This window comes from Mesoplodon mirus, assembly GCF_964341445.2.
Source record: "Mesoplodon mirus genome assembly, chromosome: 13".
In the NCBI taxonomy this organism is placed as follows: domain Eukaryota; kingdom Metazoa; phylum Chordata; class Mammalia; order Artiodactyla; family Ziphiidae; genus Mesoplodon; species Mesoplodon mirus.
Window position 1 is genome coordinate 68659574 of NC_138989.1, and position 25292 is coordinate 68684865.

At 38.9% G+C, this 25292-nt stretch overlaps 1 protein-coding gene across 1 annotated transcript in view; it reads left to right on the forward strand.

The window, feature by feature from the left end:
* Positions 1 to 25292, forward strand: part of DCC (DCC netrin 1 receptor) — a gene marked incomplete at its 5' end in the record, with an annotated part of 1195962 nt that overhangs the window by 399294 nt on the left and 771376 nt on the right. The window contains one exon of the mRNA XM_082640204.1: positions 12949 to 13269. Coding sequence (XP_082496330.1) covers positions 12949 to 13269 — 321 coding nt within the window. The remainder of the gene's footprint in view (positions 1 to 12948; positions 13270 to 25292) is intronic.

Sequence of the window (25292 nt, forward strand, 5' to 3'; positions counted from 1 at the left end):
ACTGTGCTACAGCAGAGCAGGCTAGACTGTACTGGCTTAATTGCAACAAGAAAACAAAAGAAATAGCTTTTCCCTTCACCTTGAATATTTATTCATGTATGATGTAAAAAGCTAACAAGACTGTTTTCCTTTTCTCTGGGGCTTTTTAGTAAATGATGATATGATAATAGCGTGTGTTGCATATATCATCAGTAATTAGAAGAATACATTTTCCACAGAATCCCCAACCACTCTGTTTGCTGAGGTATAGGTACAGCAGGGACACGAGACAGGCCAGGGAGTGTCCAGAGGCAGTGAGGAGAAGGACAGGAAGAGAGAGGATGGATGAAGCATGTGGTCTGTGGTCCTGAACTAGAGGGCTATTAGAAGGAACAAGGCAGTGGGGGAGCTACATAGCCATTTAATAGATATTTAATGAGATGCATGCATGAATGAACAACTGTAATGAACTTCACCTGTGTGCATGGCCTATAGACCAAATATTATTAAAGTTTTTGTAACTGGTAAATCCATTACCGAGAGGAATGCAGCTTTGAGGGTGGTGAGTTTAGCACAAGGTGGCCGCTCCAAGCTTGAATCCCCTTCACTGTGAATTAGCAGATGATTGGCAGAATCATCTTCTTAGAACAGGGGTCAAAGACTACAGCCTGGAGGGATGGCCAGATTTGGCCCTTACCCTCTTTTTAAAATAACGGTTTGTCACAGCTTACCCTTCCCCCTCCCCATATCCTCAAGTCCATTCTCAAGTAGGTCTGTGTCTTTATTCCCATTTTACCCCTAGGTTCTTCATGACATTTTTTTTTCTTAAATTCCATATACATGTGTTAGCATACGGTATTTGTCTTTCTCTTTCTGGCTTACTTCACTCTGTATGACAGACTCTAGGTCCATCCACATCACTACAAATAGCTCAATTCCGTTTCTTTTTATGGCTGAGTAATATTCCATTGTATATATGTGCCACATCTTTATCCATTCATCCGATGATGGGGAGGGCGAAGGGTAAGCTGTGACAAAGCGAGAGAGTGGCATGGACATATATACACTACCAAACGTAAAATAGATAGCTAGTGGGAAGCAGCTGCATGGCACAGGGAGATCAGCGCGGTGCTTTGTGACCACCTAGAGGGGTGGGATAGGGAGGGTGGGAGGGAGGGAGACGCAAGAGGGAAGAGATATGGGAACATATGTATGTGTATAACTGATTCACTTTGTTATAAAGCAGAAACTAAAACACCACTGTAAAGCAATTATACTCCAATAAAGATGTAAAAAAATAATAATAATAAAATAAAGGAAAAAAATTAATACCTTAAAATAATGGTTTGTACATTTTTTAAATGGTTAACTTTTAAATCATCCTAGAAATAACTATATAATATCCTCAGTGTTGCCTCTTGGCCCACAAAGCTGAAAAATATTTACTATCTGGCCCTTAACAGAAAAGAAAGTTGGCTTCTTCAGACTGCTCAAGGAAATATTATCAGTATGAATATTGATAATTTTTGGTTTTATTGACAGTAATACTGTGTAATCTTTATCATTCACAACCAATCTAAGAGAATGAGATCCATTTTTTTTAACCTTTGTTATGATTTTCTTTCACTGATATAGGCAGTTCTCCTAAATTATTCATATTTTTGTCAGTGTAACTTTATTCAATAGTTATTTATTAAATGCATCTGAGATAGTTAAGGGCTGTGTGATACAGAGAGACAAACGTGATTCATTTCTGCTCCCCAGGAGTCTGTGGTGTAATGAGGAAGAAATTCTCATAAATATGATATGTGACAGAAAGAATAGAGCCACAGGAGAAGTTGAATAAAGACCGATCACTTCTAAGAGCTGGGACTGTCACTGCTATTCAGTGAGACTTTCTGTCTCTGTACAGGCCTGTGTCTAACTTTTCCATTTTGTAAAATGAGAGCCTGATGGGGATTAATGTTTATTATTTAATTGGCTTAAGATTTATAACTAGTTCTAAGATATTATTGGATGTCCCGCCATATTGGAAATCAAGTGAACTGAGAGTGCCTTTTACTATAGTGATTACAGCTCCTAGAGAAATCTCTGTTTTGTTTGGTGTCTGTAGTAGGCCTTGACCAGTAAAGGATTTATGAATAATTCAGTCTAGAGAACTTTCCAGATTGCATCCAATAGTGGCATTCCAGACATTCAGATATTGACTCGATTTTATACATTTGAATAATGCACTTTTAAAAATATATATATGATCAGGTCACTCATTCCTTGGCCACTGTTTGGGCACAGGGTGCCTTCAACTCTGGTCCCCTCCTGCTAGTATGCTGGGTCCAAGGTAATAACCACTGGATTCTAGGAATGACTGTAATGTGAACATTTCTAGAAACTGCTAAAGCTAACTCATGCATGCAATGAACCCTTTTTAGGTGAGAAATACACATGTGTGTCTTCATCATTTTGTTTCATTTAGTTGAGGGACACAGATATAGTTCCTTCTTCTTTGAAGTTTACATGGATCATGCATATGTTGTCTCTCTCTCTCTCTCTCCCCCTATATATATATATATTTCAGACTTCCCGTTATGGTTTTGATCCTTTAAAGAGACTTTGTCCTTGCTCTCTAAGTCATCTCCTGTAGAATCTAAATCATCATTGAATAAAACAAGTTGTTTACATGGGTCCTTTAATAAAGGCTGACCTCCTGAGTGGTTTAAAGCTCACTGGCTCTCAGTTCCAATGTTGATGTTTCTCTTATCATTGTGGGTTTTCCTTCTTGATGTCCTTCATGGACTAGCTCACCTTTCTGCTGTGACAAGATACAGTAGGAAAAGCTCACCTTTCTGCTGTGACAAGATACAGTAAATATCCTGACAAAAAGAACTAATAAGAACCTGCTATATAAAAATAAATAAATAAAATAAAAATTTTTTTAAAATGCCCACATTTTAATAAAAAAACACTGTTGGGCCTCTGTGTCGAGAAAATTGAGATCATTATAACACAAATGTTTTACCAGTATGGGTACCCCCATCAGACTTTATACCACAGTATCAACCATGAGGTTTGCTGAATTTTCAAGGCTTTCCCTGGACCTGTCAGACCTTTATGGAATTAATCCTTCACATATTCAGCAATTTCCACAAGATGAATACTTCATTTCTCATGAATCATAATAAAACAGCCTGTGCTTTGTTGGCAGAGTGACCTCTGCAGTCTTTTATTTTCAAGAGAAAGGATTAGACTTTCTCTCTATTTTATGGATAGTGAAGGTGGGTTGTCGGTCTCTTGGCACCCTTCAGTACCTGCACCTCTTTGTGCTCTCATATAAGTCTGTGATAAACTGATCACAGCATGATTATAGCAAATCTCTTCATATAACAAATTTTCTCCTAAATTTGTGGGTAATTTTTTTAAGAAGCAAAATTAATATGTGTGAACTCATAGACTTTTATAACATGAGAGCTGAAGACACCTAGAAGTTATGCAGTCCAACTCCTTGTTTCATTGTTGAGGACATCGACGCCCAGGGGTGTAGCCCACACTCAGAGGGGCTAGTGAGTGACAGAGTTAGACAAAGTACTCAGGTCTCCTGACCCCTTGTGCTGAGAGCTTTGTTTTGCAAGTGTGCCTTTTTTGCATATAAATTATGTAAATTGCTCTACTGATCTACTTGGACTCATCCTGGACTCTTTTCTTTTTTCAACAATCCATATCTAATCCCTCAGCAGCCCCACTGACTCTACCTTTAAAAATGGATCCTGAATCTGACCATTTCTTATCAAGTCACATCATCTCTCACCTGGACTATGGCACTAGCCTCCCAACTGGTTTCCCTTCTTCTTCCAGTGACCCCTATTCTCTCAAAACAGCAACCGGGATGATTCTTTTAAAAGAAGATTTCTCAACCTCAGCACAATTGACATTTTGGACTGGATAATTCTCTCCTCTTAAGGGTTGTTCTGTGCATTGTAGGATGGGTAGCAGCAACCCTGGTCGCTTCCCACTACATGCAAGTAGCACCCTTCCCAGTTGTTACAACCAAAAGTGTCTCCAGTGTCCTGGCTGGGGGGTGGGAGTGTCTTTCCCTATTCAAAACTACTGTTTTTATAACATAAGTTGGGCCTTTTCACTGTCTTGAAAACTCTCCACTTGGTTTCCATCTTTGTCAGTGTTAAAGCAAAGTTCTTTTGCTTGTCTACCAGGTCTTACACATCTCCCTGTGACCTCTTGGCTTTGTCTCCCCACAGATTTCTTCCCCTAGATACCTATTCTTTGCCTGTTATGGATTGGATATTTGTGCCCCTCCCACCGCCCCCGCCCTGGCAAATTCTTATATTGAAGCCCTAACTCCTCGTGTATATTTAGAGATGGAACCTTTGGGTTTAGTTGGGGGGCTCATGATGGGATTAGAGTCCTTATAAGAAGAGGAAGAGAGATCAGAATATAACCTCTCTCTCTCTCTGTCTCTCTCTTTCTCTTATATTATTACAAACATGTGGATAAAATAGCAAATTACTATGAATCAAAAAATGAATAATTTCTTAGAAGGAAATGCATATAAATTTCAACAGTGGCTATCACCAGGTGAAGCAGGATTATGAGCGAGTATTATGACATTTGGTTTTATGTTTATATGTTCTTATCTGTGTATAGCAAATATGGGCAACTTGATTAATAATAAGGTTCTGAAAGTTGATTGGTCTCTTAACAATACCTGGTATTCCAATGCTTGTCCACTTTTCACTGCCATCTGGATGGAGAGATTCCTATGCACTAGATACCCATTACCTGGTACTTTTTCTCAATACTCTGAAAAACCTTTCTCAGTGTTCCAGTTGACAGTTGTGCATTCATAAAAAGCAGTCCATCCCCCTACTGATGAAAAACACAAGGGAGGAGAAAGCCAGCTTACATTTTACCAAAATGAGGCAGGGGATAAAAGTTCAAACCCAGGGCAGATTAAGCAGCACATCAAAGTTTCTCTTTTAAGTGTTAATTTTGCATGAGGCCTAGGGAATGATAACCTAGAAGTCAGACCGTGTTACCTGTTGAGCTGAAAAATAATCCCATTACAATTTGCCCAGTATCACACAGCAAAATCAAGCTGTGGTTTAGAGATTCAGCTCTTGAAGCAGCAAAGAGATGAGAAAGCTACTCCCCCACTCTACCTTGGCCCTTATCATTTTTCTTTACCATTGGATTTAGCCAGCGGACACTCAGACAGTTGCCTGGGGCACACACTTCTTGCCCTATAAAGACCTCAGATCTCTCTGCAAAGCCTCCACTGCTTTGTGGAAGATGCCACGTGCTCAGAATGTCTGATGGGGAGCCTCTGTGTGGGACCATTGCTTCTTGAACTTCACATCCTGTATTTATATTTCTGAATTTTGCTCCCTGTCTTGTAAAGGGAAGAGAAAAAGAAGGATCGCTGTGTTAAGAACGAAACAGATTCAGCAGCCTTTCTACCTGTATATTTGGTGGTATTGGACTAGGTCAGCCAGTGTCCTGACACTAACATCACTTTTCCTGACTCAATCATGGTAATTTTCCAAGAGTTCACTCTTGGTAGATACGTCAGAACTGAGAAGGGTAGTATGAATTCATATACTATTTGCTTACTTTTGCGATGGCCTCAAGGAAATAATTTCATGGGGGATAAAATTCCCAGATAAAATACAGTATGCCCAGTTAAATTTGAAATTTGAATAAATAACAAAAAATGTTTTAGCATAAGTATGTCTTATGCAATATTTATTTAATATAAGCATTTGTTGTCTTAAGCACGTATATACTAAAATGTTATTTGTTTAACTGAAATTCAAGTGTAACTGATATCTTTAATTTTTATTTGCTAAATCTAGAGATTCTAATGGGGGAGAAACTGGAACTATCCTTTAAAATTTTTCATTTCATCCATTGCTTCCCTACATTTTTTTTTTTTTTGCGGTACGCGGGCCTCTCACTGTTGTGGCCTCTCCCGTTGCAGAGCACAGGCTCCGGACACGCAGGCTCAGCGGCCATGGCTCACAGGCCTAGCCGCTCCGCAGCATGTAGGATCTTCCTGGACCAGGGCACGAACCCGTGTCCCCTGCATCGGCAGGCGGACCCTCAACCACTGTGCCACCAGGGAAGCCCTGCTTCCCTACATTTTAATGATACTTAATAAATTCCCATAGTAAAATGCACTCATGTTTCTTCCTGTTAAGTCTTTGCCTTATTGAAATTCAGGAATAAATGCCATAAAACCTCATTCATTTCTGATTTCCATTTGTTAGTAATAAAAACTTGGAAGTCGAATGGCTTGAACATAGTCTCTCTGAAGGGCTGGAATGCACACAATCCTTTAAAGATATGACCACATCTTTTAACAAGTATTTTTACCATGTCTCTTATCATAGTCGAAGAAAAGCCCTGATACTTCACAGAAACCGCTGTGGTCATTGGTTCTGTCTTTGGTTAGATACACTTTCTCACTCTGGGCTGGCTGAAGTTAATGTTTTGCATTAATATAAAGCATATAAAGTATACCTCCAGGCTCTAGCAGAATGAGTGCTAATATGGTTTTGTGTATCTGGAGACTAAACTGGTCTGAGAGGCAGGTCACCCAGGCAAGTGTTTAGAGTTCCAGTATTTTTAAATGCTGTAATTATACTGTGGAGTTAAAAGGTAATGAAAGAAATGTAATCTGATAAAGAATACTATATTTTCCAAAACTTCTTTTGCAAGAGGATTATAGCTATTGCAGCTGATTAAAAGAAATCTTTTGACAGCTCCTTGTGTGAACAACCAAGAATATTCCAGAGAACATTCTAAATGTTCAATTGACTATAGAATTTTTTTTTTCCTTAATCCAATATGGCCATTTGGTGTCCAGAGTGCTGGTAACAAAGGAAGGATGAGGTATTGTCACCAATAGCCCTCTTTCTTAGCCTTTTCCCTACTTTTTTTTCAGCCTCTCAAAGAGAACTATACAACAAATATTAATAAAATATGTGTTGGGCTTCCCTGGTGGCGCAGTGGTTGAGAGTCCGCCTGCCGATGCAGGGGACACAGGTTCGTGCCCCGGTCCAGGAAGATCCCACATGCCGCGGACCGGCTGGGCCCCTGAGCCATGGCCGCTGAGCCTGCGCATCCGGAGCCTGTGCTCTGCAACAGGAGAGGCCACAGCGGTGAGAGGCCTGCGTACCGCAAAAAAAAAAAAAAAAAAAATGTGTTGAAATGGTATTCAGTTATTCGCCTTCCTGGATCATCCCGGTAACTTCATCTTTCTACTTAGAGTTGACCATATTGCACAAATTCACCAAATATGGAACATTATAACAAGATAGTTCAAAAAACACAAGGATCCCCAAGCCATAGGGATCCCCAAACTTCCCCAACTGGAAGTTTTGGAGAAGCAGTTCTCAAGCTTTAGTGAATGTGAGAATTTCCTGGAAGGCTAATTAAAGCACACATTGTGGGACTCTGCCCCGTTGTTGCTGACCAATTGGGTGTGTCTGGGGTGTAGACTGAGATTGTGCATTTGTAACAGGTTCCCAGGTGGTGTTGCTTTTCCAGGTCTGGGGACCTTAGTTTAAGAACCACTGTGTCAGATTTATAATCTGATATCCTAAACCAAGTAATGTTTACATTAATTAGGGGACCTGTTAATTCATGGGTTTTTGTTTTGTTTTTTAAATCCCCTCCTCCATCACATAGACTCACAGACATTATAAACTTTTGCTAGGGCTGATTCCAGAGTGGCAGCTGCACATGTAAGTGATGTTTGATTAATTGAAAAATGGATTATATTCAATTTCTTTCAATGGAGGTCTCTTTCTTCATCTTAACACAAGAGAAACAGATGCAGTAGACTGTACTTCTAAGAAAAGATAATAATGTCAGGAGCTCCAGTGGCGCAATCGGTTAGCGCGCGGTACTTATATAATAATGTCAGAACTTTCTGGGTTGATTACATGAATTTGGGGATCCATAGAGTCTCCAAGCATCCCAAAGTAAAAGTTTTCATCATTTTAAAGAGACAAAATTATGCATAGTAAGTTCTATGGGGATTTATATGACATTTTCTAATCTTAAAATCTTTTAGGAGCTTCTTTTTACATTCATGCTACTTTTCATAAATTTCATTTTTAGCTTTTGCTTTAAGCAGAAGCTCTAAAACATTGGACTTGGAAAGGAGTTTCTGACTTCATAGGGAATTATTTTTCACGCTTAACAATGTTTAATATTGTAGATGAAATGTCATACCTTAAAAATCCATTCTAAGTTAGTCTGCCTCTGTGACTGGTCTTTGAAATTAACAAGAATATGATAAGGAGAGCAAGCACAAAGGGACTTAACCTTACAGAAACATTTTTACTATTTGCTTGATCATTTTGGTGAGTTTCTAAAACACATTGAGGATCTTCTCTATCTCTGGGTGCTCAATTAATATAAATCTGGAATATCCCTAGGAGTGTTTCTCCTATGCTTACTTATGTTTGGCAAAACTAAAGCAAATAGATGTTAATATTTCTCCTTTGGGTCACCTCTTAAGAGTAGGCCTTCCTCTGTATATTCATTAGGAGAACATTAAAGGTTTTGCTGTGTTCTTATCTGCTTATGAACTACCATCTTTCAGAAGAAGAAGAAGAAAAAGAATAATGTCTAAGGACAATATGATACTCTATTTTTCTTGGACCAACACAGATGAGAAACAATACCAGTTAGTTAAATGCATATATGGCTCTTTGCCTAAATCCTAGACAAAGAAGATTTAGGAATCTTCCCAAGACAAAATTTGGAGAGAGAGAGGGCTCAGACTCACTTATTCTTATCATGAACTCTGGTATCAGACTCACTCATACAAATTTCTTACTGGATGGGATTTTGGTTTTCTCAGGTACATTTCTCTAAATATAATTACCTTATGTAATTTTATAGCAGGCCAAAAGGATGGCTTCTTCGATGAAGCAAGACTGGGAAATGTTACTCTTTGAGGGTTCAACAGAAGGACCATGGGCATCTTAAAGATAAAACCAAACCAAAACAAAGTGAAAACTTCTCCTGTTGGCTTTCTTCTGGATGAAATTCTCACCATTGTTATTCTAATGTAAAATCCTCTGTAAAATTGTAAAGTAGGTAGTTTCATTTTGACTCTTCCAAAGCATTCTTCTATTGCTTTCTGATTAAATCTTTCACCCATTTCCTAGGCGATCTGTCTCCTCATCGAACTCTGCCCAAATTCCAGCCACAATTTTTTGAGCTACAAGTTCCAAATGTTATTTGTACTTCTTTGCTTTCTTTTAGTTTTATCATCTTTCTTTCTCTGCTCCGACATTAAATCAGTGTAGTTGATTTCACATTGAATTTTAGATGAAACAATTTGATAACATTATTTTATAAGATATGATACACTGGTAGGCCCATCCCTCCAAGGGGAACTAGTACTCTAAGAGAAGCGGGGCGGGGGGGCTTCCCTGGTGGCACAGTGGTTGGGAGTCCGCCTGCCGATGCAGGGGTCACGGGTTCGTGCCCCGGTCCGGGAAGATCCCACATGCCTCGGAGCGGCTGGGCCCGTGAGCCATGGCCGCTGAGCCTGCACGTGTGGAGCCTGTGCTCCGCAACAGGAGAGGCCACAAGAGGGAGAGGCCCACGTACCGCAAAAAATTAAAAAAAAAAAAAAAGAGGGAGGAGAGTAGCCTAGATTGAAGTCAGTGTAATTATCAGTGAGACATTTCTTAGGCCTGTGTATACTCTCCAAGGGGGTGGAGGCAGCTTGCACCTACCATGCGCTAAAACTTTGAAAACAGGACCATTGGAGACACACCTCTTATTTCTCAGCAGATTATATTTGCTTGGGTCCATGCCCATCTTTTCTAAAAATGAAATAACTAATGCAAGTTACTTCAAGCAGCGAGACACCTTTATTCAGAGTCATATGTTCAAAATATAACTGTGAAAAGGAGCACAAAAGCTCAAATTGCCAGCAAACTGCAAGGGTAATTGCATTGAAGAAATGTTAATCTTTATTTAACTTTCCCAAATTATGTACGCACGGTGCCGAAAACTGTCATAACCTCCTTGTTTCAGATGAAGTGGATTATTTATTTGTGATAATGGGCACATATGCTCATTAACATGCTGTCATAAACAGCTGTGTGAAATATACTATGTGTTCTGTGACATAAATAAGGTGTTCAACATGAGGATGTTGTTTAAAATATAGGCCCCAGGAAGGACAAAAAAGCAATCAGTGCTTTTTAATATAGTTGCCTGGTCTTGAATTCTAAATTTATTTCTGCCTTATTAATTCTACTTGTATGGAAATTACAGGTATGACTCCAGTGAAATATCTTGATATTTAAGGACATTAGAACTTCTTTCTACTTTCTCATCTTTGGTGTATCTCTAGCTAGCTGTTCACTGTTAGCAGCTCAGTAAGCTTAGAGCGGCGTTCATTTGCTGGATGTCTTCAACCCATCCTAATTCTGAAAGTTCCCAAACTGGATATTGAATTTAAAGATCATCAAGTTCAACACTCTCATTTCACAGAAGGAGCTGAGCTTCTGAAGATTTAAAAGGCTTGTCTGAGTCACAGATCTTTAAATAGTAAAGCCAGGACCAAGGGCTAACTATCCAGACTTCTGATGTGAGGTACTTTCCACTAGAGGAGTGGACAGTAATCATTAGGTTGGCTACACCAAAACAATCTGAGGGGAGGAGGGCCTTATTGGACAATGAGAGGGTGAGGCTGTATCTTTTGGGATTTTTACCATGATAATTTACGGTAGACACGATGCTCACTGTTATTTTACAATTTATAATAATTTGAGCAAACTTCCAGCTGCTTTCTTTGGGTAAATGACCTAGTTGGATGAAATGAGTGTATGACAAGGAATGGTGGGCACATTTCAACAAAAACAATAAAGTAACAGACTTATTTTGAATATAAGGTTTAGAAAAATTGGGTTTGTGGGAACATGGCAGATAACAGCATGGAGAAACAGTGAGAAGCTGTTCAGCTTTATCATGAAAGTGGAGTATACAAAGCTAGAAATAAGTCTGTCCATTGGTGCTAGTATGGGTCAATCCTTTATTATAAGAGTACTGACTATAAGCAATTTAGATGCCTGCCTTTTAAATAATAGAAAACTGGAACATTTTCACCAAGTATAACAAAAATCGTTCCCATCACAGAAAAATTAAGGAAGCTAATCAAGTTGAGATTGTTATCCTGGAAGATTGAAGCTAAAACATAACTTAGAGGAGAGAGTGTTTTTAAAGAAATGCTGCCTCAAAAGAACAAGGGTCTCTTACAAAGATGTGTTCCTTTCCTCTGCACTGTTACACAGGGTGATTCGGGAGAAAAATGGGATTAAATGGAAGCAAGAAAATTCAGTTAAGACTCTAAGAATGATTCAATATTGAAAGCAAGGGATATTGTAGAGTCCCTAGCCCCAGAAATCATTGAAAATGAAATTTAAAGTAATTGAACTTGAGTGATTTAGGTATACACCTGTCTGAGCAAAGGGTGAGCCCCATGACCTCCTGAGACCTCATCAAAGTCTTTGATTCAACAACCAAATATTCTGCCAAATGCTGTGCTGCCCGCCCTGAAAAGAATGTACTTAAACTAATTGTAGGTGTTTTACCTCCTCCAGATTCTTTTTTTTTTTTTTTTTTTTTTTTTTTTTTTTTTTTGCGGTATGCGGGCCTCTCACTGTTGTGGCCTCTCCCGTTGCGGAGCACAGGCTCCTGACGCGCAGGCCCAGCGGCCATGGCTCACGGGCCCAGCCACTCCACGGCATGTGGGATCCTCCCAGACCGGGGCACGAACCCGCATCCCCTGCATCGGCAGGCGGACTCTCAACCACTGCGCCACCAGGGAGGCCCTCCTCCAGATTCTTAAATGACCTTCTATTCTTTCTGTTGATTTCTTATGTTCATAGATGTTTATGAAAAAAAATCCAACTATAATATTCACCTAGACTTCCTGGCTCGTGAGCAACATTTGGATGGAAATTGAGACACATCAGGGGTTTGTGACTTTAGTTGGTAGCTTTATTGACTTGCTTCTGCAAGTGGCATCTCTTACCTATTTAAAACCCACATGAGCATTGTTCTAAATAACGTGTCCCACCCAGTTTGGAGCTGTTTTTTTGTTATTGTTGTTAATGAAATACTGTCTCTGAGTGGATTTCTTTTTAAATTTATTGGATACTAAACTCAGAATGCAGAGATAGAAATAGCACCCTAAATCTTAGCTACCCCACTACTAACCATGGTTACTTTATTTTATTTATTTATTTAAAAAATATATTTATTTATTTTTGGCTGCATTGGGTCTTTGTTGCTGTGCGTGGGCTTTCTCTAGTTGCGGCAATTGAGGGCTACCCTTTGTTGCGGTCCATAGCCTTCTCATTGTGGTGGTTCTCTTCTTGTGGAGCACAGGCTCTAGGCGCATGGGCTTCAGCAGTTGTGGCATGCAGGCTCAGTATTTGTGTCTCATGGGCTCTAGAGCGCAGGCTTAGTATTTGTGGCGCACAGGCTTAGTTGCTCTGCGGCATGTGGGATCTTCTCGGACCAGAGCTTGAATCCGTGTCCCCTGCATTGGCGGGTGGATTCTTAACCACTGTGCCACCAGGGAAGTCCCACTGTGGCTACTTTGGAAAATATTAGTCTATTCTGTCTAAATTTTCAAGTGTTGATAGATATGTGATGGTGGCCATGCCTAGATTTCTATAAATTCTTAATTTTTTATATTATCACTTTTGGGACCAATAGTTTCATTAATTGTGGTTACCTCAGTTGGACAGTTTTTCACTTCTTTAACACAACATCCTTGATTTTAAGTTTCATTTAGCCTTGGACATTATTCAAAGCCCCCAGGTGTTTTGAAAAAGTTTTGTGAAGAAAAGGCAAGGGATTGACTCCTGAGATCTCTTTGAATAAGTGAACATATTTCCCTGTACTTTCGTGTTCCAGGTTTCCAGATTAAGTCTTTCACATCACTGCGCTTCCTGTCGGAACCTTCTGATGCCGTCACAATGCGGGGAGGAAATGTCCTCCTGAATTGCTCTGCAGAGTCTGACCGAGGAGCTCCAGTTATCAAGTGGAAGAAAGATGGCATCCACCTCGCCTTGGGGATGGAGGAAAGGAAGCAGCAACTTCCAAATGGCTCTCTGTTTATACAAAACATACTTCACTCCAGGCACCATAAGCCAGATGAGGGACTCTACCAATGTGAGGCATCTTTAGGAGATTCTGGGTCAATTATTAGTCGGACAGCAAAAGTTGCGGTGGCAGGTAAGTGGATTTTTCCTTCTCCTCCTCTTCCTTCTCCATCTCTTCTTCTACTCCTATTTTTTTTTCTTTTTGAGATTAAGAAAAAAGAACTAATATTTGTAAAAGCAACGTATATTTTTAAGAAAAAGGAAAAAATGTAAAAACATGTATGTTTATTTCCTCATAGTCTTGATTGACTTTTTGCCTAAATTAGCTTGGAAAACAATAGAAGAATCTCAACAATTAACATAACATTATGAGATTTTCCAAAACAAAATTTGGCTCAAGTTGATCCACTACTTATGTGTAAGGAAGGAGTTTTCGTTAATAGAAAAATATTAGAAAAATAATTTCCTAATTCATTCCATTTTACAGCCTCACTAATGATGAAAATTTGCAGTTTGTGTGTGTGTGTGTGTGCTTGTTTATTTGTTTGGTGTTTTTTTTCTTGCCTTTAGAGCAGTGAATTTTATTTTAATTATAATGGCTACAACATATAAATCTCTAAATGAAAAATAAAAATTTGAATAGTGCTTTCAAATATCTTTATGCTTGGCAATGTATTGACTCAATAACCGAATAATAAGATGAAAAGTTTTTCTTTTTATATATATTTTGACGTGGTGCAGACCCTGAAAGAAACAATACTGAATGTCCTGGAATCCATGGATATTGCTCTTTTTTGCCCCACTTATTTTGGTTAGAGGGTAGCTCATGATTATTTCTTTTCAGAGTTAGACCTGTAGGAAAAATAATTAAATTTTACTCATTTCTGTAATGATTCAGCTAAAAGTTGGGCTTTGACTTTGTTTTTTCTTTTTTTGTTGTTGTTTGATTTTGATATTGGTCACAAAACAAGGCAAATGGATCCAACCTGAAATAAATTTAGGCCTTCAGATAGGTAAACAGGTTTGAAGGGCTCCTTTCAAACTTAATCTTCAGTTCTATTCACTTGAATCAATAGGCCATAATGTAGTCATTTGATATGGGTTTCCTTTCCCAGGGTCCATGTAGTCTATATACAGGAAGACTGATGAGAATGAGGACTCATTTTCAGCAATGACATATACTAGGACAATCAGGCAGGACCACCCCCCACCCTTGTACTCTTCTAGTAAAGATGCGATAAAGTTGAAATCTGAAAAAAGGGATTTTGTCAGATTATGATATAAAAAATTAGATCTCATAGATAAGCAATCAGTCCATAAATTCAACTTCCTGCCACTCTTTTATGGCTTCTTTTCCCCACTAAGGACTCTCTTTCATATTTCAGTTAAACCAGACTATTCTGGAGCAAAGATATCCTGACGATACAGTGGTCAGCCATCTTGGTTTAACCGGGACTGACCTGCTTTTAGCCCTTGAAAATACTGGTCCTGAGAACCCCTCAGTCCCACGTAAAAGTAGAATAGTTGGTCAACCTACCTAGTTGAACCCTCCACCTTCTCTAGCAATGCTAGACTGAAGCATGGGTGCAGAGCGTCTCCTTCACTCAGGACACACGTGAGGTGGCATCCTGATCATCCTGTCCCCTTTACTCAGGAGACACATGAGGTGGCACCTGATCAGGAAAACCAAGGCTATCAGCCACCTGGGATCTCTGAGTGATGGGTGTCTGAAATTTGATTGATGAGCGTAAAGTGTAGAGAGAACTGAAAGCCTATGTTAATGATGATTGATTAAAAAAGAAAAGTGGAGCAAGTGTTGAGGGTTAAGGTAAAAACTGCTTTCCTGGAATGCTCCAAATGAAGCAGAAAGGGTACAGTTTGATTTCCTGCGTTTGAGAATTTCTGGACGCTCACATCCCATCCGTCAGTTGCCCACAATACAAAGTAGCTCTGCTGATTTGAGTGAATCAGGCTGGTACTTTGATGCCTGTTCCAAAAGGCACACACATACGTGTGCTGTTAATGAAAATGTCCTGATAAGTTGTGGTTTCTGTTTCCTGTGATCTGGATTCACTTTTACATGCTCTGTTTCAATGGTGAGATGAAGAATAATCCCTTCCCTGTGAGATATCAAAATAAAGTGGCTTCTTCTTTTGACTTTCGTATTCTGTACAAGGATAGGCTGGCAGATTCAGTCACTGAGTTACAATTTAATATTAGATTGTATCATTTCAAGGCGGTGAGGCTTATTCACAGCCTTTTAAATACTTACCTTGCTGTTTGGCAACACAGCATATGTCAATGTTATGTCTGCTGAAGTTAAGATTGCCAAACCACTGGAATGCACAAGGGGCATATATCTTCCCTGTAATAAAGACCACGGGCCTGATTTAATCTCATTTTAAAAACATTAGCAGTCAGTAAACCAGTCACTCCTAAAAGGTAACAGGCAGCTTTTCTTTGGGTGAGAAAAAACAAAATCTGTTCTCTACCCTCAGGTGCTGTGTAGAGCCCATTTAATAGAATGCTCCTCTTCCATTTTTGCTTTCTCAAAGTGTCTTGATAAAAAGAAATGTGGCAAATGAAATTGGTCCTTAATCAATCAGCTAATTTCATGCAATGATCTTGCTGTACACCATTCATTCTATTTTCTAAGAACTTCTCAAGTGCTCTTTAAGTCCTGAGTACATGCTTAGCTGGAGAGGGAGAGAGAGCAGGAAAGAGAAATGAGGGGCTACCAGCCCATTCAACATCCTGTTAAAAATCTCTGTGTAACGGGCTACCGACTGTCAGTATTTCTGGGAATCGTGCGTTCTATCAGTAAGGAACACCTGGGCTGTTAAGTCTCTATTTGAAAGCAACTTGGCCGGTACAGGCTGAAACTTGGGAATTGTATTTGTATCCAATGAGCTCTAATCTAAAATGGTGCAGTATTTCTCTGCATTGTGTACCTCTATGTAGCATTTCTAGATGGAGAACAGCTTGAAGAGACGAGCAGAGCCAGACTTTGTTTATATAACTTCTCCTACCACCCTCTCCACTCAGTACCTAGAAAATCAGCAGACATGTTTAGTAGTTTTTCAGTAGATATTTGTTTTACCAATGAAGATGTGGGGCTTTCTGCCATCTATGGAGAGTTTCTGGCCAATGTTATCTTCTTCCTTCTCTTCCTCGTCCACTTCTTCATTATTGACCTTGATGTGATTAGTTAAATTTACCTATGTGTGTCCCTACTCTTTTTTTTTTTTTTTTTTTTTTTGTGGTACGCGGGCCTCTCACTGTTGTGGCCTCTCCCGCTGCGGAGCACAGGCTCCGGATGTGCAGGCTCAGTGGCCATGGCTCACGGGCCCAGCTGCTCCGCGGCATGTGGGATCTTCCCGGACCGGGGCACAAACCCGTGTCCCCTGCATCGGCAGGCGGACTCTCAACCACTGCGCCACCAGGGGAGCCCTGTGTCCCTACTCTTGATGGGCAGAGTTGGAATAATTTGATTTATGTCTCAATAGTCTACAAATTCATTAACTATTAGAAGATGGACTGTGCTGGAATATTCATGTGCTACTTGAAAAAAATAAAAGGCATGTGTCAGTTCCTTATTTCTTCCTATAACATGAAGATGAGTTTGCATCTGGCCAAGCACGTCTTCCCTCTGCCAGATGTCACCAACTATCTGAGCCTGTATTCTCTTCCGTAAAACAGACATAATAATAATAATCTACCTCCTAAGGCTGTGCTGGCTTTCAAATAGCATCTAGGATGTAAAGCCATAGTGCAGAGTAGATTCTTATTCAATAGCAGCAGTAGTATAAATAGACTTAATAATGGTTATTGTGTTATTACAATTATTACTACTAGGAAATGACAACTTTCAATATTCCCGTGTGGTGGTACAAAAAATTTGGGGGGGGAAGGAGATACATGTAGGCTGCAAATCCTGAGCTATAAATATTATCGTCCTAGATCAGATATCTGCCTTTGCAATCCATAATTACAAACTGGCAAGACTGAATCGAGTTTTCAGATGGTTGAATCTCTCTGCAGTTTGTTGGCCAGCAATGCCAAAATCAGTTTAACTACAAAATTCATTTTTCAAAAGTTGATCTATTTTGTCAGTGGAGCCAATATAATTTGTACTGGGTCTAGATCAAGCAATAACTGCTGTCATTTTGGAAAAAAAGATGCTGGGCCATCTTCTCAACCAAGCCTCCTTGATAACCTTCCAACTGAAAAAGATTCACCTGTGCTGGGTCCACAGGAGTTAGTTGGTCTAGATTGGGAGTTTAAATAATGCTGATGTATAAGAAAACCAGATCACTGCGGAGCTCCTCTGAATCACCATGAAAGAGTCATCTTATTCATTTTTCCTGATTACACCACCACCACACATCCCACCATCCACCACACCCACCTACCCACGTGACTACTTGCCCATCTACTTCTCCTGCTGGGCTCTTAGCAGCCCAGCTGGAACCTAAATGCTTCCTCTGCTTGTATTCACACTCTTGGGGATGGAAGGCAGCCAGCCTCTCCTCCCTCATGTAAAGCAACACCGACTGCAGGATACATGATAGAGCATTTGTGTCCAGGTAGATTCTCTTTGTTGTTGTTAATTTTAAGCATTTATGTCTTGAATATTAAAACCATTGACTTGCTTTTTTTATAGTCCTTTGCTCTTTGCACAGTATATTCATACACATTATCTCATAATGCTCAAAAAAGCCCTGTGATATAGATACCCACAATGACAGAGAACAAACTGAAAAGGGGTAGTGGCTTTCTACAGGCAGAGACTAGAACTCAGAGTTTCTAACTCTGGCACACACTTATTCCCTTATCATTTTGCTTCTCAGTCTAAGGACTAGGTTTAAGGATACTGCGAATAGTTTCCCACTTAGTCATTTATTTTTAATCAATGAAACTCTCCAAAATAGAAACTAAGGGGAAAATAATAGTAGATTTCTTTTATCCATGTATTGCCTTGAAAATATCAACTTCTTATGGGTATAGGGGTTCAGAAGAGGCCTCCCCAATATGTGCTACTTTGGTATGTGGATTATTTTGCGCTAAAAGCAATGGAGATCCTATGGGCTCTAGAGAAACTACTGTCTGTTCCTTAACAACCTAGAAAAATTTAAATTGGGGATTTTTCCCAGAAAAAGAGTTATTGCCAGAGATACATTTTATCTAAGTGGCCCCATCTATATGGCAGGACAAATATCTAATTAATAAATGTCTGCTCTTCTTCATATTATCCTGTGAATGACCCTCCTGTCCTGGGAAGCCCCGGCCTGTATCCCACTCCTTAGCTCAGGACAGCATATATACCTCGTTTTGGTTTTCTGTCTTTGAACCTCTCACATATGTGGGTTCTCTTACACTCTCATATATGTGGGATTCCTGTATGTATGAAATTAAATGTGGTATTCTGTTAATCTGTCTTATGTCAATTTAATTCTTAGACCAGTCAGAAGAACCTAGAAGGGTAAAGGAAAGATATTTCCTTCCCAACATGGGGAAACACTATGATTTGGATATTTTTTCTAAGATAAGATTTTGCTAGCACAGCTATGCATTAAATAATGACACAAGATCAATCTCTCCTGAAATGTGGAGAACATGTGATTTTTAAAATAAGCTTATAAATAGTCTTTCTAGGGGCAAGAGTTTGGTTATCTTTTATCTTTGTAAGTGGTTTTATAATTCAGGTCGAATTTGCATTTTTTTCTTGAAAATCAAGAAAATAAAAGGCCAACTAAATTGCATTTACTTGTGTTGTTATCTCATTCAGGAGCATATTTTTTTACTTCCTTATTACAATAGATGTTTCAAGATGCAAATTGAGCACTCTGCTTTTAAATAACACAGGCATTATAATTAAAATTCCCCTGAGTTTAAAAAAAAATAATTAGTTACTTGAGGAGTAGTTTCAATGAATTCCCTTCCAGAACGCCTCCAATTTAAATGAGTTATGAAATAATTAGTGAAAGCATATTATGGTGAGAGAAGCTAGAATTGCTTCGGCAGAATGGAGCATTTTGTGAAATGATAACCTGACCTTTACATTTTTACTTAAAAGGAAACTGAAAAAGGAGCTTGTCTTAAGAGAAGGGAGAATAAACTACATTGCCTCGGGCCACTCAAATGTTATAGAAAGGAAATAGCAAGAAAAAATGCTCATATTCCTTTCCTCTACAAGAACAAATATAAGGATCTTGCCTAGAAGGTCAAGTTCATCCAGTGAAGCAGTTTGGAAAATGTATCCCAGTGCCCTTGAATGCTCTCAGAATTCTATTTTGGGGAAGGTTCAGTTACAGAGCAAAGTTTTACATTTTATACTGAGAGGGATATTGTTTATTTTCAGACTGGTGAGTGGTAAAATCCATTGTTCTGACTCCATAATTCTTAATGGTCTTAATTATCTTCATTTAGCTAAGTGTTCTTTTGTTTTGTGGTTAAAACGTGAGAAAGAAAGAAAATTTAAGGAAGGATTGTGGTGTTATAAGTAATTGTTGTATGTGTGCTAATCTTACAATTTTCTTTTAGTTTTATTGCCAGATAAAACTGGGATAATCACCAGTATTGCCCAGTGCCTGCTTACCCACACACTCCCACACCCTCAACTTAAATAATGGCATTTTAAAGAGTAGGTTTTTAGTTGCCTCCTCCCTAAGTCAGTTAACTCTGCAGTAAAATTAAAATAGAAATATATTCCTGAATAAAATATGCAGAGTAGAAAGACATCTTCTACATTATAAAAATTACAAAAGAAAACTTGACAGGGCTTTTTATAGTAGAAACATCAACAAAATAACTTTAAAAAATCTTCCAACCTTTCACTGCCTTTTCTTTGTTATGAATTCTAATTCATATGACAGTGGAAATAGCTAATTATTCATTCTAAAATTCAGTATCTTAAGAGCACTGTTCTTTTATTGAACCGTTAAGCTAGCTACAGTGTGATTTTTGCTGGTTTGCTGGTGCTGTAATAAAAATGAAGGGGTAATATCTAAAACAGTAATACTATTTAGTAATGCTAATAGTAAAATAGTACAGTGGTAGTATTTTAACCAAAAACTCTTTTGAATTCTAGAAGACCCCCTTGGAATACAAGAGATTTTTTTGTTTGCTTTTTGGGTGTTTTTTTTTTTATAAATGTTAGGCTAACAAAGACTTAAATCAGAGGAAGTAAAGTAGATAGATCAGGTGGTATAACTGTAAATCTCTGATAAAATTATGATTGATAATAAATTTAATAGAGCATTTTACTTTTATGAACCTATCACTGGTACTGATTTTTTTCTATTGTTTTTTATGTCCATGCTAAAATTTATTATTTAAATTTAGTAAAGATCTACAACTTAAGTATTTATACTAGATAGAAGTTTTTCTACAAAGTAAGGAAATATTCAAACTCAGGAATGTTCTAGAAACTAAGTTAGTTAGAAGAAATCATGGAAAATCTCAGTGTATATGGTCCCTAAATTATCTTAAACTTTTCTTGTCAGGATCCATATTTAGAGATGAGAGTACTGAATGCCATCAGTGAAAACATCTCCCTTTAAGAAGGTATTGCTTTGTGTGTGTGTGTGTGTGGTACGCAGGCCTCTCACTGTTGTGGCCTCTCCCATTGCGGAGCACAGGCTCCGGACGCGCAGGCTCAGCGGCCATGGCTCACGGGCCCAGCCGCTCCGCAGCATGTGGGATCTTCCCAGACCAGGGCACGAACCCACGTCCCCTGCATCGGCAGGCTGACTCTCAACCACTGCGCCACCAGGGAAGCCCCAGGTATTGCTTTTTAATAGTCTACTTTTATATTTATAAGCTATATCTATATATTCTATAATAAGCAGTCTAGTCCACTGGTCATTTCTCCTATAATTGTTAAATATGTCTATTATTCGATAGAGATGAGAATTAGAATAAGTCAGTAAGTTGATTTCTAGTGACTAGGCAGCCATTGGAATATAAGAAGGAGCTACATATTCTTAGTGTAGCAAATAACTTGTTTTGGACCTTGAATTATGAGTTTAACATGTAACAACAACAATAAAACAATGATAAATATTTTTGATAGCAAATAAATAATCACAGTAAATCCCAAAACCCAAATATATCTACTCATTTCACAATATACTGGGAATATATATATATATATATATATATATATATATATATATACACACACACACACACATACACACACACACACATATATACACATATACATATGCACACACATACTAAAATAGTACAATATGATATAGTATCTTCAAAGCTGCCACTTTCAGAGCTACAGCTGAAAGTTCTTTGGAGACTTTCTATTAAAAGACAAAACCTATTGCCTTAGTCCCAGAGGTCAGAGTGTTTTAAACTGAAAGGCAGATTGGGAAAACTTCCCAAAGCATCTGAGAAGCAGCCCTTTTTTGGTGAGAAGCAACACATAATTCAGACAGGTCCTTAACTGGGACTTGTCTCTAAATGCCACTCAGGTACAGAGGCACCTGCTCTGACTGGGCCATATAGAGCTGTGGGGCTGTGATATTGTGATTCAGAAGGAGAAATTTATATTTGGTCTTTATCCCATTAATGACACAGAGTTTCTAAGGCCTTCTGAATTTCCTGAGTGACTAGCGTGATAAAGGAGTCTTTTGTTATGTGAATGAGGTGACTTCTAAACCCCATCTAAGGATAGGGGCTCGTTGCCAGGGCAACCAACCCTGCCAGTGATGAGAAGGCTGGAATTTTCAGTCTTACCCCCATGGGCTCTGGTAGGGGAGAGGGTCTGGAGGTTGAATGGATCACTGATGTCCATGATTTAATCAGTCCTGCCTATGCAATGAAGCCTCCATAAAAATCCAAAAGGAGAAGGTTCCAGGAGAATCTAGGCTGGCGAACAGGTGGAGGTGCTGGGCTAATGGTGCCTTTGGTCTCATGGGTTCCACACCCTTTCCCCATACCTTGCCATGTGCATCTCTTCCATCTGGCTGTTTCTGAGTTATATCCTTTTATAATAAGCTGGTGATTTAGTAAGTAAAATGTTTCTCTAAGTTCTGTGAACCACTCTAGCAAATTAATTGAGCCCAAGGAGGAGGTCATTAGGAACCTCTGGTTTATAGCCAGTTGGTCAGAAGCACAGGTAACAGCCTGGGCTCGTGACTGGCCTCTGAAGTGGACGGACAGGGAGACAGTCTTGCAGGACTGAACCCTTAACCTGTAGAATGTGATGCTATCTCCAGGCAGATAGATAGGTGTCAGAATCGAGTTGAATTGTAAGGACACCCATTGATGTCCAGAGAAACGCTGGTGGTGTGGGAAATCACCTTCACACACACGCATTGGAATTAGGTGCAGGAACCCAAAAGAGCTGCTCTAACTTCTAGAGGATGATGAAGTCCGACGGTTATATGCCTAACTCGGAATCTAGTGAGCTCAGGTCAGTGTGATTGTATGTAAATAAATCAGTAGATATTGGTACAGGTAGGGGATGTGTGTGTGTAAGAGAGTCTGTATTCTATCATCTCCCATCAGGATCTTTAAACAATTGAATTTACACTGTCTACATTCTAACCTAGGTTACCCAGAGATATTTAGACATAACTACAGAGCATGCACATACACCCTTCCATTTAGATGAATCTTCTTAGCTAAGCCTCTATGTCCTGTTAGAAAACAAAATTCAGCTGAGTAAATTTAAAGATCTAATTGGTTTTACTAAATGATTCATGAATCAAGCAACATTCCATCTAGCAGATAGGAGCTCCAAGGAGCTGAACAAAATAAAAGGCTTTATAGGCAGAAGCAGAGGAAAAAGGAAATTTCTAGCAAAGAGTGGATTGTTTCAGGCAAGGTTGTCTTCCTTTGGAGGAAGTTGGGGTCTTTTAGGCAGATTATCTTACTAGTGCTGACCAAGTAATTCAGACTGACTTGTTAAATGTGTGTGGCTTAGCACAAGAGACTCCATTTTGGGCCTGTTTCTTGTTTTTTGCTGTTGTTGTCTTCTTTAAAAATAGTTTTAAATCTCTTGATGAACAGCACAGTCATAAAATCTGTTTGATTTATAATCCCTCTAATTTATTGTTCTGTTATACACATTGCTACAAATTTTATTTTATTTTATTTTATTTTATTTTTTTTATTTTTTATTTTTTGCGATACACGGGCCTCTCACTGCTGTGGCCTCTCCCGTTGCGGAGCACAGGCTCCGGACGCGCAGGCTCAGCGGCCATGGCTCACGGGCCCAGCCGCTCCGCGGCATATGGGATCCTCCCGGACCGGGGCACGAACCCGTATCCCCTGCATCGGCAGGCGGACTCTCAACCACTGCGCCACCAGGGAGGCCCCAAATTTTATTTTATAAAAAATATATTTATCCTTTTTATTGTAACCCAAAACTTTACTACCCTTAAAAGGACTGTTCATGAGGTTTCATTTGCTGAGTTTTTTAACCTGGAACATTTCACCAACTAGGAATCTATTTAAGAAAATGTTTTAAAGATTAATACAGTCTATATAGCTTCAACATTAAGTTTCAGTGCTGGTTGATTTTATTGGATTGAATTTTTGTGGTTCCTCTTGCAAAGAGAAAATTTCTCCAAAGGCTGGAACATGACGTAAAAAATAATTAGTGTTTCTTTGATCTAAGCATTGTTTCCAGGGGCATCCTTTGGGTCCCACAGTGCATTGGGTACTTTTTGAGCAAACGTGTGGCTATTTCTTTAAGGTTATTTCCAGTTGAATGTCAGTTCAGGAGGTGCCTTGGTTTGGAAGATGTAGTTGCAGATAAAGTAAATGTCCCCTTTAATCCTCTTCACCCCAAACACATACATATTGTATAGATGTGGGATTTTTTTTTGTTTTTATTAAGAAATAGTTCACATACCATAAAATTAACCCTTTGAAAGTATGTAATTCACTCATTATTAGTACATTCATCACTACTTTCTAACCCTAGAGTATTTTTATCATTTCCATTCCCCTCTCCCCTCAGACCCTGGCAACCACTAACCCACTGTCTGTCTGCATTGTTTATTTTTAACATAAACAAGATTATCTGATTATCCTTTAAATAGTCTGTCTCTTGTTTTTTCACTTAATGATATAGCTTAACATTTTTCTATATTTGTTCTTACAGATCAGCCTCCTATTTTTTAATTCTCCATAGTATTTTTTGGTTTACCATTTGTATATTGATAGATATTTGGTTTGTTTCTATTTTTTTCACTTTTGTTAATAGTGCCCTTATGTATAGTCTTGTATTTAGTGGATACTCTTTTGTGCATATTTTTGACAAGTTCTCTAGGACGTGTACCTAGCAATGTAATCTCTGGGTCAAAGAGTATCGGCATTTTAATAGATACTGTAGATTCAAGAACATTCTATTAGCCTGGACCTAAACATCAGAGGTCAGCAAGTGTTTTACTGCCACTGACTGAGCAAATAGAACTGGCTTCTCCTTAGCTTGTAAATATCACTGAAATCTATTGCTTACTCCAATGAGTAGTGGTGACTTAACACTGTTAATTAACAGTTACAAGTGTTTGCCTCACTTAAAAAAAAACAAAAAAATAGAGACTCTTATATACAGCATTATAGAAGAATACATCTCATCTGAGTGCTAGGATTTCCCTGTGCTGATAGGTGTCTCTCCTGCTTTGTGTAAAAGGAGTCTTCTAGTAGGTGTCATTTCATGAAAATGACTTGGGGTTGGGGCCTCTTTTAGGTCCAAAATGGCATTTGGTCATATCAGTGCACCACAGAAAAACAGGAACGCTTTCCGGGGGCCTAAAGACCCTTCAGAGTCTGGCCCCTGCCTATGCCTTTAGCCCAATCTATAATCCTGTCCACACTCTTCCCTTCAGTTTTTACAGCAGTTTCCTAAACATGCATATTCTGGTGCTCATGGCTTTGCATACTTTATTCTGTATGTCTTCCTTTCTCATACATTATGCTCACTCTTGCACTTTTTTTTTTTTTTTTTTTTAATGAGACTGGACTCATGCCGTCCATCTTTAGGAATCTTGACCTGGCCCCTCAGGCTAGGAAAGTCTCCATCCTCCTTGTACTCACAGTAAACTGGCCTTCCCCCCATTATAGCATGGAACATGTCACACTATGTCCTTATAAAATACACACACACACACACAGACATACACACAA